This window comes from Morone saxatilis, unplaced genomic scaffold (assembly GCF_004916995.1).
Source record: "Morone saxatilis isolate NCDOM2014 unplaced genomic scaffold, NCSU_SB_2.0 Contig1, whole genome shotgun sequence".
Taxonomy (NCBI): Eukaryota; Metazoa; Chordata; class Actinopteri; family Moronidae; genus Morone; species Morone saxatilis.
The window spans coordinates 15,572,362-15,593,943 of NW_023339651.1; the positions used below are offsets into that span (position 1 = coordinate 15,572,362).

At 42.0% G+C, this 21,582-nt stretch overlaps 1 protein-coding gene across 1 annotated transcript in view; it reads right to left on the minus strand.

Moving 5' to 3' along the window:
- mrtfab (myocardin related transcription factor Ab) overlaps positions 1-21,582 on the minus strand; it is a gene marked incomplete in the record, with an annotated part of 45,858 nt that overhangs the window by 12,460 nt on the left and 11,816 nt on the right. The window contains 1 exon segment of the mRNA XM_035657950.1: positions 7,070-7,135. Coding sequence (XP_035513843.1) covers positions 7,070-7,135 — 66 coding nt within the window.

Consider the following 21,582-nt stretch of genomic DNA (forward strand, 5'->3'; position numbering starts at 1 on the left):
TAGCAGAGATGAAATGTAGATGTTTTTTTATCTGTTTGTCCAACCAATCAAATGTGATTATCAGATCTCACACTCAGTTGATCCTTTTAACGATCCACTCCTAACTTAGACTTGATTGATGTCTCTTCAGATCACAGCTACTGTCCATCCGCTCCAGACTTACTGTAACTACAGACAGTTGGTCATACGAGTACTGATCTCTTAGCTGTCTATACATAAAGAACCAATACAATAACCTCAAAAACGTGTGTTTGAGGTTCATGTGGCAATACATAAGTATTTCCTAAAAGTTAGAACGTTGGGTGGTTTGCATTTGACTGGTGGGTTGGAGCTGCACTTACACCACAGTCAGAAACTAGTATGTTTTTTGTATGATTTAAACAACACATAGTGATTGATGTGACTGTCCAGACAGTGCGTAACGAGCACTGGAAGCACAAACCATGTCTAGTACCACTCCATTTCAAACTAAGAGCACGAATTTAGAGAGAAGAACTAATTTGGTGAACCAAAGTTACCAGAGCCACGACATACGAACAGAGGGTACAGCCGAAGAAATCAAGGTGGGGTAAAAGAAGTGTGTTTCTCAGTAATAATGATCTAATCTTCCATCTTCAGCAATTAGACTGCCTTTTGAGCAAAGCGTATTCAAGTGTCCCAACTGTTCGAAATGTTGTCATTGATACGGACTGACCTTACTAGAACTTACCTATAAGACATGCTTCCTAATCCTACCCCCTAGAGATATTGCATAGGCCTCTCACATAGATTTAACATGACTGGCAATCGTGAACGGCCACGTCGAGTGACACACTATGCTAAAAGGCCAAAACTATAACTTCTATCTTTCTATTAACGCTGCAGTATTATTTCCCTGAGCAGACCTAACGACTACGGTTCCTGCCTTAGTGTTGTCAGAGTGGTGCTGCATTATTTTTCTCTATGGTTGTCTATTCTCTTTGGGGGGCCCATCAGCCTCCCTGAGCTTCGACCATGCCATCTCTTCTCGTCTCCTTTATCATGCACGCATCGTATCATCTCCGTCTCCAGTGCTGGACTCATTGTTATCCTGTCTAATGCTCTTCTACTTCTTCTCCACGCAAGATATCATATACTAGCTTTTCTCGTCAGCGCAGGTTCTCATGGATCCTGTGAGGAGACTCGGTAGCAATGAGAAGAGCAGTACTTACCAGCAGAATGGCTTGCATAGACATGCCAGTTACAGACGTTGGAATTTATCTCTCGAACCATCGCGATTAACTGTTATAGACATGCATTCAGGATGGATCCTCATTATTCGTAGTATTCATTATTATTGTTGAATTGGTCTCTCATATATGCTAGCGCACATGTGCTGCAGGAATAAAAGCCAATGTTGGCTACGCAAAATAACTTCACCTTATGTTCATCGATGCATGTCGAGTTTTTCTAACCTCGTACATAACGATTGTCTAGTTCAGTATGTGCAAGTCGATTGTGTGTTATACTTCGTGGCCGCTGTAGCCAAGTCATAGGTTGGCACGCTGTGTCTTAGCTTTACGTAATCTCTTTCGTGATCGTGGCCAGTCCCGATCCCTCTGTGCCCCTACATAACATCGAAACCTCTACACACACCTACACAAGTGCGGTCAATGACAATAATCGCTACTGTAAACCATGAACTCGCGCCTTCTGGTACCTCGGTCATCTGCGTGCGTCTGCCGCGGGCTAACATGTTGTTCACTAATCTGCGTTTCTGGCTCTGTCCATTAGCTAGGCAGGGATCATATCTTTTGCTCCTCTACAACACACACGCTTTCGCTGCTGCCTGGTAGGCCCACCAAAACGTTGGTCTCCTTAGTATCTCAAACCTTCTCCATAAACCACAACCAACCCGTGAAATTGTATTGGTCCTGAGACCTGTCATCTTACACACCTTTCAGAAAAACAAATGCATGTGTCCTTGATGAATGGTTCTTTATTAACATGTACTGTAACAACATGGGGACAGTACCAGATACTATTTCAAAGACCGCGCCGCTTATTAACAGTAAGTCCAGGAGGATGACAGTCAGACTTGAATAACCTCACATGATGTAGAACAATCAATGACATTGTACTGACACAGAAATATGTCTAATTCTATTGGAGCGAGAACCAGAGACAGCATACAGGTATCACCGAGATATTAGAACGCATCACAATAAAAGAACTAGAAGATAATAAATTCATACATATGAGCGCATTCCCGAAAGAACACAAAATTCACCATTTAGTATAGTTGATCTGCTAAAACTATGTTATGTAGGCCATCTTGTCTCATGAAGAAACATCCGGCTAGCATGCGTGTACTACAAATGTAATTCACACGGTGTATAGATACTATGGAACCCATGTGCCAATCAACATCCAAGGTTGTGTGATGTGATGTATAGTGAGGCCTTGCCAAGAAAACGGGACAAACATAAAAAGACCAAAGTGATTGCTATTACCCTGAGCACGCAAGAGCGAACCTGCACACGGCAATGTGCCGAGGAGTGGCTGAAGTTACCGTTACCATTCACCCGACCCCCGTCTTACACCAGTTGTCAAAGAACTTGCTGGCATGTTGATTTTGACCTATCCACACGCGACAGAACTGAACCCCTAGCCATATCCGCGTTCACCAGCACCTCCTCTGAACGTTACAATGAGCGGCCTTGGATCTTCACGGTCGGACATTCACTGATATCTATTTATTCTATGGTTGAATGAAGAATGGACAGGGGTTGTTGTATACCTCTAATCATTCAAGTACATTTAGATTATCCTCGATAAACTATTCAAAATAAAGACTCGTTATGTGGTAGTCTAATGTTAATCATATAATCATATTTACTACTTCTACAATAGACATTATTATAATCATAGTTGAGATGTTTAAAGATAATGTTTTTATGGTTTTTTATTCCCACCTTCTCATATTATTTAATATACTGTACCAGCTAAAGGTCCTGTTACATACACACTTGAGGGTTACATTAAACAGAGCGAGATTTTGCGGACCTAGGGATAATTCTGTTTCCAGTTTTCACACTGAGAATATCTAGAACATGCATGAAAAAAGGCTTGGAAACTGTTACCATTAGACTAGGGACACAAACGACCCCACCACTCACAGGTCTTCAACCATTAAACAGCTTCATTCACACTGTCAAGATCGCAGAGTTTGGCAAGCACAAACAGGTTCATCTACTTTGGGGAAGGAAGGTTTGGGAGCCCAGTGCCAGTCCGAGTTTATCGAGCAACACACTCAAATCATGCCTGATCTGGTAGCGAGCTGGTGAAATTTCCTTGCTGTAGCTCTGTGATGAGGGCCATCTCTGCTACAGCAGGGCGTGCAACTGTATGTGTATGTCGCTCGGTTGTGTCTGGTGTATGTTTGGGGGGCTCCCTCAAAAACCCCTGACTGTCGAACAGCAAGCAAAAAGACTCATACAGTGTGATATAGCACCACCAACAAAACAGACCACCTGCGTCAGGCTGATCCGGTCACCCATGAGGAACAGAATTAGACAGTTTTTGCTCATGGAAATCTAGCAGATTTGACTATCCGTAGCTTTGTAGATTGAAGTAGATAGAATTTGAAAATGTCTCAATGCACTGCAACATTATGTGCAGATATTGTCGAATATGTTACATAATGCTTCTACTGTTAGCAGCAATGTTAAACCTATGGTGTGTAACCTTATGCCTTCGAGTTTATTTTTCTGTTTGTACAATATAAGTCAATTCCATCAGTCGTAATGTAGCTCTAAGATGACATGTTGTAGGTTGCTGTTTCCAGCACAAGTATCAAAATTATGGTCCTCCAATTGAACTGTTCACAGCTTGGCCTGTGCATGAGATGGCCAAAAGTCAAATGTGTATAGGTAATGAGTATACCACATACATACATACCTCACATACATACATAACCGCAATACATATACCCTAGGGAGTACCCCAATACATACTGATTTCATTAATTATTACAAAGGAACATAATAACAACCTGTATGTGTGTATCCTGGCTAGTGCCTGAGCACAAAGAAGAAACGCAAACCGACAAGGTCGCCGATAAGCAGAAACGCCCACGTGACGCAGAACCAACACAGGGAAAGAACCGCACAAACCAACCACCCAAAAACCCCGCACCGGAGGAGACAAAAGAAAAAAAACATCTAGAGGTGCACAGCAACCGTAACAGGTACTCCGAAGAACAAGTGGGGGTAACTGCTATTCGATAATAGAATCTAACTCCATTCAGACACAAGTGCTCCTTACAGCAAGCATATTCGTGAGCTCGCGAAGGTGCTCGCCGAATTTAAGAGTAGCAGGCTTAAGACTTTCTATTTGATAAAGCTTAATATGTTAATCGGGCTGGTTCAACTCCCAGCCCTCAGTGTACGCTGCCATACTAGGCCCTCAAGACTCCATCGGGGGATTGTCCCCATGGGTGCACTCGAGCTCGCTCTCATTCCCTCTCTCTTCTCCTGCATCATGCTCATGTCCCATTGGATGCATGTACTCAACTTCACTTCTTCCCCGGAGATTCTTGTGCTTTCTCGCTCGCAGGTCATCATGCGATCTGTCGAAGCCATACCTCCTGCGGTGAACCCTGGCTTGACATGCATCCGCTAAATATCACCTGTACATATGTACATATCTGCTATCCCCCTACTTATCTATGCTCTCCGTTTTAATTCCATCTATCGATCAGATATTTATCGATGCCTTTCGACTCATCGCCAGTCACCTACCTACTTAGGTGCCGTAGTTGTTCCTGCTACTGTCTCTCTGCCCTATGCACCCTCGCTTTCTCTCTGTGTCGCTGCCTCTCTCCTCCTCACCCCAACTACTCGACGCACACCGACGACCAACCACCTAGAGTCGAAGGGCTGTCCTACAGTTTCTGCCCGTTAAAGCAGTTCCCACCCCCCGTCCCGCCAATGTGTTGCTCATGGTGGTAGCTGTGGTCTCTGTAAAGTCCTTAAAAGATTTTGGTCCTTAGACCTGCCTATTTAAAAAGTGTTCCCTGAGATAACTTCTGTTATGCGAACTTGGCGATAATTCAGAATAAATGCAAACTGAATTGAACTGAATTAAATTCAATTTATCAGCCAAACAGCTCAGACACAATATGTAACTGACTGTAAAAACATGACCTCAAGACACAGAATAATTGTTATTGCAAAACTATTGTCTTGTCCAGAAACACCCTGCTCGTGTACACAAATGTACACGGTTGATATGGACCCAGTGCAACAACATCAGGTGGGAGGTGAAGTGCCTTGCTCAAGAACACCTAGACAGTGGTTACTGAGAGAGGGAGGGTGGAAAGTTAGTCATTCACACCACCTACAGTTGCAAGACTGTGAGGATTTGACACCACAGCAGAAACTGACCCTAAGTCCGTTCACAGAATTCACTGTCTGCTCTACTGAACAACATGGTTGATAATGGTTGATCTACATCAACATTTAGAAACTGTACACAATTAACGGTTGTCAACTGTAAAACTTAAATTAAATATATTATATATTATTATATATGATAACACAATTTGCTTGTATTATGATATGGTTCCACTGAGAATTGATAAATGATGATGCTCCCTCCTTGCTCTTTTACTATTTCGTATAATATTTACTGCGTCTCAAGGCAACAGTCACACTAAGGGCTCTCGTGAAAAACCTGCGTTCAAGGAAAACACCACCTTGGGAGCTAAACACAATCTTTGATGAATCTCTTATAAAGCTGTGCCTTCTCTTCCTCCCTCTTTATGCATTTTGTCTCTTTGTATCTCCACAGAAGAGTAGCTTGCGAGTGATGAACATGCGGATCCCAATTCACCGGTTTGGCACGAGGCCTGTTGCATAAGGAGGACATAGAAAGATTTACTGTAACTACTAAATGGTTGAATGTGACCACTCCAGTGCATTCTTTCATGGCGAACCCATCCTTTTAATGCACACTGAGCCAGGTTAGTTCATTTAAGTGCATGTTTAGTGGACTGATATGCCATCTAATTCTTCTAGAGGTGCAGATTACCACTTATCAACAGCAGTGGTAATATACAACAATTTTTTAAAGACATGTTTTGGTTTCTTCATCTGTCAACTGTCAAACGTCAGTGAGTGAGAGAAAATAACCTCCACCATATCATTTTGGATTGTGTTTCCCCTCCTTTAGACTCACCAAGAATATTCAGTGCATCAGGGTAAATGCTGAAGTTACACTTTTTTTTTTTTTTTTTACAGACGCTTTTTGAAAAAAGGTACTTACTACCCACAGCTACGTTCTACACAGAAACAGAGGAAAATAAAAAAAATATCTTTGCCTTTTTGTGATGTGCGGAACTCTGAAACAGGAAGTGGATACAGAAGAAGAGGAAGCTGCCCTATTTGATAACACAAAGTGGTGCAAAGACGCCACCGAATATGACACATGCAGAATGCACACACACTTACCGATAACATAGGCAGATAGGAACTGACATTTTCAGCTAAAAACTGGATGCAAAAACAGAGTCTCAACCTACTGTGTATATAGATGTATAAATATATCAATATATTTTGATATCAAACACACTCATACACCGATACAATTTACCAATGTATTCTATATAGTAGATATAGTCTAGTATAGTATAGTATAGAGATATAGTCAGATACATAATATCACACTGTCCATTTAGCTTGTGAATCAATTGACTTTACACATATAGCTCAGCATTGGTATTATGCAACAACCCCATTAATCTTTGACAGGGTCTGACATGCTGTCTGGTGCTGTAGTATCAGGAACGGGTTAACACTTTAACATCGGCTCAAACGCACAGCTCCAGTTTTTTTTTAAATATTTGTTGTTTATTGCAGTCCTAATTGTTGACTGCAGTGTGTATTAGGTATCACTGGTTGTAGATGTAACAACATACAAACGGTATATATAATCGCGTGTATATGTTAGAATGGAACTAAACACGATGATAGTTTGTAAGTTTGCAGAAAACAGTTTGAATTGAGTGAAAGCATTTCCTGAGCATCACAGACTTAAAGCAGAGACTTACGTGGCATGATCCCTTGGCTGACCAGTTCCTCTCGTGTGCGTCTCTGCTGGAGTTTGAGCTGGAGGACTGCATGGAGACAGAGGAGAGAGACAGTCAGTGACGCCCGGTGAGAATTAGAAACCGCAACGATGGAGCTCTGAGCTCTTAAAGCTTCCTTATTGTCTTTTATCGTCCACTGATCAGCAGTCCATCTGCCACATTCAGATAAATAACCTCGCACGGAAACCCAGACGCATTTGGGCTGACATGAAGAAGACCCAATTCATCCTCCTATTTCCCCCTTCTTCTTTTGTGCGATTTTTGAAGCTATAGGGGAGGCGGGTACAAGGAGGGTGTGAGCAGCCTACTACACACTTCCTGTTTTTTTTGTTTTTTTCTCTGTGTGCACAGATGTGTGTGAAAAAAACATAATCCAAATTTCATTAAGAGAGATAGAGCCAAGCACAGCAAAATGATGAGAGAGGAGGAAAAAATACCTATTAGAGCTCTTGATTTGAGAGCAGGTGAGAAAAAAAAAACATGGGCCGATTGTGCTTCAATTCCGAAACAGGAAGCACTTGTTACATAACACAACAGGCCAGGAGAGAGCGTTTTAAGGAACCCGGTCCTGGACAAAAGGAGTTAGACCATGTTTGACCTTTCTGCAACTGACACCATTTCAGTTGTTGTGCATTGTGCAGCCCAGTCGTTCTCATCTTGACAGCTTTTAAATTCAAACTCATTTTTATGGCTCGACTCTTGGGATAAAGCTTATTCGCTCTCATGCTCGCAATTAAATGTTAAACCATGAACAAGATAAAGAATCTTACAGAATAACAATTTAAATATGGACAGCTGCAGGATCATGCAAGTGCATTGTATTTCATCATTTGCTGCAGTATCAATTTCAACACTGCAACACTGTGAGTATTTAGGGAAGTGAACCGGACCCTTCAATCAGCTGCACAGACAACTACACAACACATCACTGACCAGGGCAATAATGTGCAGAATAGCTACAGGGTTGACACTGCAGACACTCGTTTGTGGTGTGATGGTTTTTTTTAGATGTCATCAAATAACTGACATTGCACTATACTTCCACTGTGCTTCTTGGCAACACTCTGTTTCCATTTTAAATTTGAAGACATACACACTTGCCGCTCGCCTTGGTTTTAAGTTAGCAGTGTTCGATAAAAATCAGAGGAAGGAATAAAAATGTTCTCACACTAAATACCATTTTCACCGACACAGACATTCAACTCAGCTCCACTCAGCTGAGACTCTTGCTTTATATGTACCAGCTGTCCCTGTTGAAGGGGTACGTGTGTGTGCATGTGTGTGTGTGAAGTGTAACGCCACCGAGGCTTCCCGAGCATTTCTGGCCGGGGCTGCGTCTGCCGCACAAGCAGCACCTGTTCCATCCCACTAACAAAAGTGACATCACTGATCAGCTAACCAGTTAGCCGTCCTGCATAGCTGCTGCTGTGTTAGCCCCGTGTTATGACAAGCAGTCCAGGCCTGGGCAAGAAAACACTGCGAGTCCCATGAAATAACGTCAGAGCCCGTGCAGCTAAATGTCATTCCTTGGCTCTGAATCCTCGCTGGCGATCCCGTCTCCCTTCTGTTATATCTACAAGGGTGTATGCTCTACATCTTGAGGGATCAGACTCGCACTAGAGGCCTCTGGAAGCAATAACATGTCAGCTCAGTCGGCGACGTAAACACACAGACCTAAACACAGCCAGGCAAGTTCATGTATATGTTGCACCAGTGCAGCAGCTCAGAGATTAATTTTCCCTCAGAGCCAAACACAAAGGCAAACACTTAGGAGACTCACGTGTTACCCGAACCCGCACACACACGAATACAAAAACACACAGGCGCTGACCGTGCCGTGGCAGAGTGCAGGATAGGATGCAGAGCCACCTGGCACTTCCAGGGAAGAGGTTTATTCTGGGAAAGAGAATCTTACACTTTCTTTCTATCCCAGCGAACATGTCCATGCTCTCGCCTCATATTCTTTCACATAGACAGGACACTTAGTTTCACTTATTTATTCCCTCCTGCACTCTCTTTATCCCTCATCTCTGATGGTAAGTGAACTGGAAGTCCTTGCATTAGCAGTTTCGTGCAGTGGCCACAATGGCTTGTATAAGTAAAGACATAGGTCTATAACAAGGCTTGAAAATGATAGTCAGCATTAAAACTATTTTCTTACAGTGACACCTCATCACACATGCTAGTGAAGGTGTCGAGTGTGAAAAGCTGCAGTGGTGTTGAAACTGCAGGCTGATGTGGGGAAACCAAAATGATGGTGCAATAATAACTTAATTACCTGAAAAATATATCTATGGGAATGGAAACAAATACTTAACTTAAACGTAAATTGTTAGAACTAACCAGAAAGTAAGCTCTGCATTGGTGTCAGGAGTGTAGGTGACAACTTTTGTACTGTGAGTGTGCAGTTTAGATACCAGCTATTGTCAAATATCTGCAGTGATCTAATTTGTTAAACGTTGCTAAAACAAGAAACCAGACATCCTCGACTGAGTGTTAGGATAAAGATAAACACAGTTTAATAAAGAAGTGTGTGGGGTTTTAATGGGTTTTTTACATTTGCAAGATTTAGACATCAGACAAGGGGAGCATGGTGGCAGAAGTGTGGATTATTAATGACTAACGATCATTTTAATTATTGATTAATCTGCCAATGAAAATTGTGAAAATATTCATTTCTGTTTCCTAAAGCCCCAGGCAAAATCTTGTTTAGTGCACAACCCAAAGATATTCAGTCAACTGTCATAGAGGACTAAAGAAACTGAAAGAAATACATCAATATGTTTTCTTCTGTACAGTAGACTACTTCTTAAATGTATAAACATGCACACGGTAAATATAATGAATAGGATAGAAACGTGATATTACACCGACCAGCTGCATATAAAAGTAGATTTTAATATAAACCGGTTATTGCAGTGCATAAACAATTTCTCTGATCTCCTGCTTTAATGGGATTTCTCACAGTTATGTGTCATGTGTGCATTTAAACACAGTCATCACTACAGTCATCACTACAGTCAGCAGTGATGATTTGTGAATTGTTAACAGATGAATGTTTGAAATGAAATGATCATTAAATATGACAAAGCCTTCATCTAAATCAGGTTTGAGGGCCATTTTGGTTAATTTAAGAAAAGGATGAAAAGGCAGGGCAGTTTTATTGGGATACTAGGCCACAGCCAAAAGTGGCCTCCGCAGTCATAAAAAGTTAGAGCGAAGGAACACAGAGGGAGAGGGACAGAAAGACAGAAGTTGCAGCTACATTTACAGCTTGTAGATTAAGTAGAGGAAACAATGGTGAACGCAAGTCTGCTGGTTTGCTCGGGGATACTTGAGCCTGTGATATTTTGGTAGCAGGGTGGCTCAACTGCTATACCAACCTGCTGGCCAGAGTGCAAAAGTGACAGATTCAGTTTCAGAATTACATCCTCACCTACCCACCTTCATTTTCTTAATTTAATTATTTAGATGTAACGTGTAGGGCGACATCTTAACATTATTTTCATTGTCGACTTATCTTAAATGTCTTCTGAGTGAATCAGTAATTGTTATGTATGTTAAAATATCACCAACAACAGCAAACGCACATCAGAGCTGATCGGAACAGAGAGTAATGTCAAGCAGCATGAATTGGTTTAAGGTTAGAGAGGGAGGAGGAGGAGGAGGTCAGCTAGGTAGGGCCAAGTTCTTGGTCGCCAACTAGGCTAATCCCGCTGTGCTCATGTGTCGTTAGATCTGATTAAACATGTCTGAGTTCATCACTGCCCCCAAAGCCCCCCCCCCCACCAGGCTTTACACAGCTAAGCCTACGCGAACTGACCATAGCAACAGACATGAAGGCAGAATGCTCCACGCCCACACTGGGTGAGGAAGTGGGCATGTGAAGTCAGAAACGGACATGATCGCACAGCCCGGCTGACAAACAACGTCTCACAGATGATGTGCACCGACGTTACACTTGGCATTGGTGTTGGAAATGTTCTATTTAGAAAAGGCAGTAAATGTTCTCCGGCATGAGCTCATTGTTTGCACAGTAATGTAGTTTGATTGCATCTGTTGAACAGAGAGATGAACGCAGCGCCTGACCACAGTAAATGTTTCACACATCAGGCAGAATGGAAAGAGGCTAGAGGGCAGAAACAATACAAGGTTAAGGCCATTCACACCTTCCAGTCACTCCCACTGCTTTCGCACTGCTGCACTGTGCTGAGAGGACACGCAGGGTTGCAGTGAATACTAATTATCTTAAAGTTCAAGGAAGACAAGTCATATTCCCAAAGCTTTCGTGGTTTTGCACAGCTTCTGTCACTCACACTTTCTCTAGACAATGATACATGCCTAGTTTTGAAGAAAAAAAGGAGACCTGGAATGACTTTTCAACTGACAACTGTGGTGTCATGTATGCGCAGGGATCGTGTCAGCTGTTGTTATGCTGCTGTAGAAATTCCTTCCCTCGCTTTTCTACTGACCTCTTGCTTGTACTGTTGGTTATAAACAAACTGAAGCTTATTTTACTGTTTCACTGACTGTAAACTATTCCAAATTAGGCTATATCCACAATTCTTCATATGATGTCACTTTTGGCTGTCTTGATTGTTCCCTTTCTATGGTAAAAGATGTGTTTGTAAGCCAACACACAGTGGCAGGCAGCAGCCACCATCACATTTCATACAGCCTACAGTACTGCAAATGCACTACTACTACTACTACTACTACTACTACTACTACTACTACTACTACATAGTCAACTTGAAGCATCAACTTCCAATCTGGCTGAAAATGAGAATTACATTTCCTAAGAATTAAATATAATAATATAGAATAATAAGAGAACTAATAATATGTAAACAAAAGTCTGTTATTGTGCATGCAGGCGATGCAATACACATTCCTGCCAATGGTTTCACGCTACTGTTCTGACCTACAGGTGGCGGTAATATGGCAGAAAATGCAGCAACATGCCAACCAAGGCAGGGAAGAAGAAGACTGCTAGCAAGTAAACATGGGTGCATAATGGAGGTTTTTTAAAAAATGGCTTTGCAAATGTTTTAGGAGAAAGAACATGTATTCAACGGGTCTCAAGGATTTTTCTTTTTAGGTTTTTTTTAGGCGTTAAAGAACGCAAACAATGAGTTTTGGTGACATCAACATTATTTTGTCGTGAGTTTATAAGTAAACTCCACAGGGAACCTTTAAGACTGAAGTAATATGCAGTGTGACTTTAACATTGTCATTTGCAGTTGCTCACACTTCCTTCATTTCAAACAGTGGTCAGGTCTGCTCTATTTAACAGGTTTATCAGAGAGAACATATAACCACTTATACTTCCTTCCTACAAAGGCCAGTGAACCAAATCACTTATCTTTAGCAAAGCCACATAACTTAAATGAAGCAACAAAGTACTGACATGAACAGACTGTCACATAATCACAAATCATATCAGATTTCTACTGACTCCAGATTGCCCACCTTCTTTCAGGCTGTGATAGACATGTCTGTCATGATCCATCGTCAATCCTGCCTTCTCCATGTCTTCTCCCATTGGAGGAGAGCCCGGGGGGGAGGGTTCAAAGGATAGGCAATGGTTGGTGTCCAACATTATCATTCAGAATGGAGATAAATTATTTTCGGTAAACATTGAACTTCTTATTCTAAAGCAGTCCTCCTCACAACTCCCAAATGTTGGATGTTTAGGCTGAAGGGGGACGGAAAGAGCTGCACCAGTTCCAACTGAAAGACGTGAATCAAAAGCTTCAGAAGACCCCCATACAAGTAAAAGAATATCCCCTTTTAAACCGAAAACATGGAAGGAAAAATTCTTCTACTGCCTCGCCTCTTCTCTCCCAGTGCCTCTCTCTTCTGTATCAGAGTAATCGATTGGTCTGTCTCAGCTTCTCTCTCTTTCTCTCCTTCCTCCTGTTCTCTCCTTCCCTTGCAGTGGCAGCCGGCAAGTCACGACAGCGCCGCTCCGCTCTGCGAAGGTTTCCCAGAGTGACGGGGGGGGAAAGAAAATCCACAGGGCGAGTCGTGGATGAAAAGAACAAGAGAGCTGAGGGGAGGAAACTGAAAAGAGGCCAGTGGCGAGGAAGAGAGGACAGCAGTGAGAAACGCCAGAGCGAGTTCCCAGAGAGACTGTTCTGGTTGCGGCTCCTCCTGAATCTCTCCCTCACACACACACACACACACACACACACACACAAGCAGGGAGTGCTGCTGATAAAGTTCTCCTGCTCAGCTGTTGCCATTCATTCACCGTTACAGGCTGAGGGGGGCTGCCACATACAAAACCTCCTCCCTATCAAACACAGCACACGGTAACAAAATAACAGCACCCTGAATGAGGCAATCTGTTAAACACTTTCTAGACTACACAGGCTTGCTCTCAAAAACGGTGACTCAGTCCGTCTAAGTCTAATCTGTGAGCAGTTTTTATTGGACGAGTGGAAAGGGCAGTAACAGTTTTCGGTGATGACCTCATCCAACATAATCGACCTTTGTCAAAGATGCTTGGGTAAATGTGATACTGGGATGAATCACACACACTGACTTTTAGAGTGATTGATTGATACCCAATCACCACTGCAATTCTGAAATGTTTTTTTCAGAACCGTCTGCCCTTGACAAAAGGCATCACATTCAGACAGGACTGTGAAATATGTTTTGGAGAAGGGATGAGACTCATAAGACGGGTGCAAGCTGAGGAATCAAAGCTGATGCATCCTAATCCTGTAAGGAGAACTCCACCAAACTGTCTCTGGCTCCTGCAGAATGCTGATGGTAAACGTCGTCCCTGGACGCGCACCCCCTGCCCCCCATCCACTCTGTTTTAAATAGCAAGGCCAGCTGGCCATAAGGGGGCTATATTCAGCTTGGTATCACCTGTGTGCTCGAAGGGTAGGGTTACTCTGAGGCACACACATCACGGCCTAAAAAAATACTGCAAATACACACACGCAAACTTTTAAGCCGCATTTCCTCGGACTAAATCAATGTTTAATGAGGCATTACACAAAGGGAGATACATTGCTTTCATACCCTTCATCTCGCTATACATACAGCACAGAGAGCAGTTGACCTATCAATAAAACAAAGGCTTGAGTATAAAAATCAAATATGAAAACTCCGCACACTGTGGGACATCACGGCTGACCGGCCATTAGACTTCTATCAAAACAGGTGACACACACGCCAGCAGCGCACCTGAAAACACAGCCGACACCTTGGACAAATGTCGGCTGCCACCTACAATAACGGTCTGTTGTGAGTGTGTGATTTAAGTCCACCTGCTGTTATGATTCACAGTCTGGGCAGGAAACACAGAGATGACAACACACACTAGGATTAGGATGTTGCTGTGTGGGTTGAGCCAATCTCAGCGACACACACATCATAAACTGACACACACATCATAAACTGACACACAGCATGCCAAACATGTCTGTTTATTTTCATCTTCATAGCTCAAAATACTGAATCCTTTAACACTTCCTGCAACTGCATTCTTCACCAACACTGATTTTGTAAATCCATCTGTTTTCTACATAATAAAATACACATGGGGCCCTAATTCCAATGGCAATATGAACACCATGAGAGGGCATCAATTTACAGCTTAACAGTAGCGTATAAATCCGGTGTTGTTTGATAATTGTCATTGTTACCTTGACCGTCGGCGCTAAAGCAGAAGTTTGCAGGGGCGTTTTTATGGTTTTATGGCTTAGTGGCCATAGTGAGCGGGAAGTACAATTATGAAGAATGATTAGCTTTGAAATAATAAGGAACTAGTAGACTAAAAGTATTGATGAACTAGTGATGCAACTTAGAGCCTACAGCCAAGCTAGCAGCTCTGTAAGGCTGTACATAGGCACAGTGGTGCACGGCTACATGCTCACAATGCTAACATACTGATGCTATTGGTATTTTACACAAATGACTACAATTCATTCTGAGGGGAATCCTTTATAAATGTTTCCCAAATTTCACAGCTATTTATGCAATAGCTGTTGAGAGGTCTCTCAAAACCACAAATGGGAACCTCATGGTGGCGCTAGAGGAAATGGGGGATCACCAAAGTCATTAGGATTCATCCCCTCCATGCTTTCTGTACCAACTTTTGTAGCAAAGTTGTTGAAATATTTAGTTTGGACCAAAGTGGTGGAGCGGCTCACTAACACTGCCATCCCTGGAGCTCCCTAAAAACAGCATAAAGACTGTGAACTATTAAGTGTGACAGGCCTGATTCCCATGATGGTTGCCAATATTAAAAATGTATACCAGTACCACCACTAAATGAAGCTTTTTCATGCTGTTACAGTATTCTAGTCACAACCATTATATTTGGTAGTGATGTTAACTATTAGGAAGAGAAATGGTTCTGGCATCAGGAACATTCCAGCGAAGCTATTTGGCCTTGGACATCGTTATCTTGGTCTTTCTTTATTCGTCACTGGAAAACATCTCTGGGAATTAAACAAAACGAAAACACTGCTTTTTGTGCCAACAGACAGGATATAATTACAGTATGAAGGTCTTGCCGAAATAGCGACTTCAAGACATCCTGTGGATGTGTAAATGAATGGAAAAACTCCCCCACCGCTTCCAGTCGGTCATCATAACCTGGACCACCGGGGGCATAAACAGCAAAAACATTGGTTGTTTTCTTATAAAAAAAGGCATCTAAACATACCAGTTTTTGGTATTGAGATTTTCTTTTCTGTTTGGAAGGAAATGTTAGGAAAGGCAACCGGCAAATACAAATTAAAAAATAACACTTAGTATGCTTTAAATCAACATAGGCATGATATAAAGTATCATTCTATAATGTGTAATTATTTTAATTTGAAGAATCACTAAAATTCTTGGAACTAAAAAGTATTGTCTACGCTAGTCCTAGATGAAAAGCTGAAGACGAGACAGCAAAGCAACATGAAAGCAACCACTACTGAGTGTGTGTACAAATGTCTCTGCACTGGCTCCTCACGCACTCATTTTTGTGCACTTTAGGGTACTTGTGCACTTCACACAAAGCTTACTTTAGTATGTAATAGATAATGGAAAGACAGGGGTTGACTAGGACTGTCAGAGACATTGTGTGCAGGACATTACATTATCTCTTTTTCTCCCCTACTTCCTGTGGCATCCCAAACATCAGCCCCCACAATTAAATACCCGAACAGTTACAAAAATACCACATGAGCTCCAAATGATGCTTTTTTATCTTCAAATAATGTTGAAGTATCGGGACTAAAGCCCAAACATGTTTTATTTTTCTACCCTGGTTGTGGAACATCCTGACCCTTTTGGCACAGAGTTTATGTCCTTCAGACACAACCTGGCCAAAACAATTACCCCACCACATTCCATTAACCTTCCCACAACAATTAGTACCTTCAGCAAAACCTCCCCCAATAATTACTAACAAACAAGACCAGGCAAGCCTGATTCAACCACAAATGGTTGCTCAGACATGAAACTGTTTAACTGAGAATTTTTGTCCATAAATGCTAGAAATCAAAAATCTAAATCAATGCTGGACTGCTGTTGACACTTGTCACTATTTAGGTAAAAGTAAGACCTCAATCCATGCCACTCCTTTACTCACTGTTCATGCAGGGTTCTACCAAAATGGTGTTGGTATGCTAATAATGTATGCCCTTTATTATATAACGGCTCAAAAAATAAATGTATGTCTAATGGTCAAAACCTGATCTGAATTAATAAACTTAATAATATTTTGATTGCTTGCTGAAGGAAGGAGGTTTACCACGGATGCATCATTGAGACATACTGTATATCTGCACATGGCAGTCTATAACACTGGCAGAGTGGGTGAATAGTAAAATGTGGTAGGCATGTGTACTTGTTCTTTGACCAGATATTTTTTTATCTAAATTAACTTTAGACTATATTTTATTTAGGCAACATTCTCCATTTAGTACTGATACATAGAGTAGTTTGGAATATTTTGTTCAATGGAAAAAAGGTTAAAAATGTGCGTATTGCCCAAACTAAGGTGTCAGAAAAGGTATTGTTTTGTTACCTGTTCAGAAACGTGAGTTACATTGTTACTATACCCAGCACCACTCCTCACTTGTATTTCCCCATGATGTCCTAAGTTCTGGACTGGTGACCTTCTCGCCACAAGGAAGTTGACCAACAAGACAGATGGATAAAGAATGAACCAAACAAAACCTGACCTGCCGAGAAACCAACCGGGCCATGCGCCAGTCTACCACAGGTCAAACCAGCCATTAACATTCCAGCAGGGAAAACAGAAGGTGTTTTTTCCTTTACTTCCTGGTCCTCCCCACCCACTCTGCTGTGGAATTTACCAGCACTGTTAGAATTTGGCTGTGACTCACACTGACATCAGGCCCGGGATTTTTTAGTTTTGATCCACTGACATTTCTGAACTGCCAAGAGACAGGAGGAATCTAGTGATAATGATATCTGAACCAAGGAGTTCACACTGAGTTGACTGATAGTTGCATGGCACCCGTGTGTGTAATCGTAAGAATAGGATTTGTGGGATCTAATGCAAACAGAGGTACAGCAAGTGCACTTAATCATTTAATGTACTGTACTCACTGTGTGTTTGTACTAGAAGAGTTAAACTCAAGGCAAGAAGCTTGTAAACCCGCATGTGTTTGCAGACGAAGCAATTGTACAAGTCCTTCTGGGATATCGGATGCATAATCAAAGGCTGACATAATACTGCACTTAAGCTTCTTTCCCAGAAGATCATGTTTTATTCTCGTTTGGAAAGAATGTCCTGAACCATATCTAGCTGCTTTTAACACAACAAGTTCTGTTTTGCAATTTACAGATTAAGTACTGTTGCAGAAGTACTTTCTTCTAGAAAGAAGTGTCAAGAATGCAGGAAAAATGTGGAAAATCATGTGGAAATGGTATAATGTCCAAGAGTTAGGCTTCATGATCCAATAAAGTTTTTATATCACATCACCCCTACTTCCTGCGTCCATGCTCACAAAACCCTACGCGGTATGTGCGGTGCCGGTGTAGCCAGTAAAGGATACATGCATGTACATCCACTCCGCCGACGGTCGGCATACGTTACGTGTTCAGTGTAGCAAAAGTGAAAGAGTTTCACTCAAGGGAAACTGTAGTTGATGAGCAACTTGGGTCCTATTTTCATAGTTTGTCAGTTCTATCGTCTTTGATGAGATTGTACTCACCAAAGTAATTGCTGAGGTAAAACCCAAAGGGATCTTCCCTAATAACCCCTCATTGTACAGGAAAACAGGAATATGCACTCCTATGTGATCCTCTGACTGCTTGTGCTTGTAGTTTTGTTGGACCTATTTTTTAGGGACAGCATTGCACTCATATATCTCAGCAATTACCTCTGTGAGTACAATGTTATTATCACCAATAGAAGTGATAACTCAAGTTGCAATAAAACAAAGATTTTCTTTAAAACACCTCTAATCATTGTGGGTAAAGAAAAAAGGCATTGAGCAAGTAACAGAGTGCTCTCTACATGGTCAAAGCTTCTTTGTTGGGTAGCCATTGACCAGGCTGCAATAGCACTCGTCAACCATCTCACATCTTGTCAATAAAAAGTAGCCCAACTGTGCTCTTATTGTATACTGTTGAAGGAGAGAGAAGCATCTATAAGAGCACCAGTGTTGAAGGAAAAATACAGGCATAGGCCAGCTGGCAGCTGTTAGCATCTGGTAACATGAACCTCCACTGTAAACCAGAAATGGACTGAGGGAGGGAGGGAGGGATTTCAGAGAGGAATAGAAGCAAAGAGAGAAAAACAGAGTACCAGAGCCGGAGAGGGGTGTTCCCTGACCAGCGATGACGCCTTTGTAACAGACTGTTACATAACTCGAACATCTGAAAATCATTTTTATTGTAACGAACCCCCTAACCTCCTGCCCCACTTACACAGGAAACACTGCTTTCTTTTCTCCTTCACGACCGGTTTCCATTTCAGTCCTATAACAACAGACTCCTGGGCAGACTGGCTGCAAAGAAAGGCGGTCGAAGCCAATTAGCACAACAGAGAGAAAAGAGAAATAAAGGCAACAACTACAAAAGTTGAAGGGAGGGTGAGAGCATGTGTACAGCATATGAGTGTAGGACCGAGAGGGAGGGAGGGCCTGGGTATGAGATAGTCTCTGTGATACTGTATGTGTGTGTTCTTGCTAGCGTTTTCCTTCAAGTTGCTCTTCGGGGTTTTATAGGCCTCCTCTTCCTGCCTTCCCCTCCTCTTCTCTCTCTGTTCCTGTATATAACATCTAATAAAAGCCTGGCTGTTAATTTGATGATAGGATTTTTATTAGACGATGACCTTTAACGGGGGACACTGGTTTCTATTTTTATTTTTCATTTTATACAGAAATCTACAAAAAAAAAAGCTTTCATGTCAGACAAGATTAATGTTATCAATGTACTGTACACACCTTTGTGTCTTTGCTTTCAAGACGACTCATGGTTTATCATGTGTGGTGTTTGCAGATCTGGTTTATTGCTGATAAAAATATCTGTCTTTCACTTTTTGAAGCATCTGAATGATAACCTAAGCCGTAATCATTATCTCAGACAGACCGCCCCCAGTATAATCAGAATTAAAGACACAAAACTTCAAAGTCGGCTTGTTTTCACCAAGCTACCGCATTACTGAAGCTAAAAACAAAAGACACAACACCGCTCGAAACGCTTCGGGGAGGGCATGTGAACGTGAGAATGAAGAGGTATTGAGTGGCTATGACGAATCCCGAGCACAAACAGCTGTGTTCTTTAGTCTGGTCTGACAGCGGGCACACACCGGTTCTCGGAGTAAGAGAGTGACAAACAAAGTGATGAGACAGGAGCGGAGCTTTCCCTGGAATCTGGGGACACTGTTGATGCGATCTACTGTTAGCAACAAAGTTTTCTGATTGTGTGAATCGAGCAGTCGCACAATTAACTTGGATATCAAACTATTTGGTTTTACTCCTGACCATGTCAAATCATGAAATATTACAAGGTCCAGTGAGTAACTTTTAGAAGGATCTTTTGGCAGGAATGTTGTATATTTTCATTACATTTTGTTACCTTAAAATAGCCAATTTTGTCCCAGAAAGAGCGGGTCCTCTTCTACAAAAGCCACTTTACATGGCCACCGTAGTTTCTCCTACATACCTGCACAGGGAGGACGAGGTGAGGACGTAGTAAGCTGCAACTACACCGCTAGATGCCACTAAATCTTACACCCTGGTTCAATGAATCCTTAAATATGTTCCACATATGACCCAATTAAAGTATGTCTTGAAAAAGCTATAGCCCACATTGCTTCCACCTCATGCTGTCATCAACAGTGAATTTCTGTCTGCACATGGCTCGGCATCTGAGTCACTCTAACCACAGAACAACAGTCCCGTCAGCTCGCAGTGACCTCTGCTACATTCATCAGCAAACGTTATGTGCGCCACACTTGGTGTTAGGAGGTGAGTCACAGGCTAATGGCTGTTCTATTATTCCACAAGTTTAGCTTGAGACAAGGCAGAAACTTAACCAACTAGAGGATACACGTCTTTTGTGTTTGTTGATGTGTTTTGAGCGTTTCCCGCAGCGCGAGGCTTGTGCGTGTGACACCAGGAGCTTTTAACTGTGTGTGCATTTGATTATACCTCTGGAACTATAATTTGCATATTTTAGAAGTAGAGGTTTTGTAGAGGATAATGTTGGGTTAAGTTGATTTTAAAGTAAGTAGTAGAGTATTTATGCAACATAATCACCTCAACTTGTTCCATTACTTTTTTATTACCCCCTTCTTGTAGCTTGTGCTACCATACAATGCATTTTAAGACTACTACTGTGATTTTAAAACAGTATATCAACCTAATTACACATATTTTAAATTGTAGTGTGTTGTCTCCACAAGATGCTGTCTGATTTTTAAGTTTTGCTACCCACATTATAAATGTGCATATGTGAGTTTGCGCTGCAGCGGGGCCTGAACCAGGCACCACAGCATTTACAAAAATCTGAATCCAGGTGTTCACAGACTTGTATTCACAGATATCATACATTTACAAGTGTGGGAAAGCTGTGTGTGATTGGCTTCTCTATGCTACATTTTTCTTCTGCAAGACTTCTGCGAACCTGCCTGCCGTGAAGTGGTGCATGTTGTAAGATGTGTGCATGTGTCTTTAAAGATCATTGAGCTACATGAGTGGGCTTGTACCTGTGGGTGTGCAGTCACCATGTTCCTGTTGCTACGAGCAGACCTACGGAGCTGATAAAGCGCTTTTCTTTAGCTTTAGGCTACAGGTCTGAGTGAGGCTCTCTCACTTCTCATTATCTACCAGGAATTTACTGGATCACAAATCAAAGATGTGAGTGTGTTAGTGCTTGTTGAAATACCGTGCTGTTAGGACACAATGTGAAAATGGAAGGCTACCAAAGCCTGTGAGTGCATGTCAAGGTCCCGACAGTGACATGAGTTGTGTGTGTGTGTG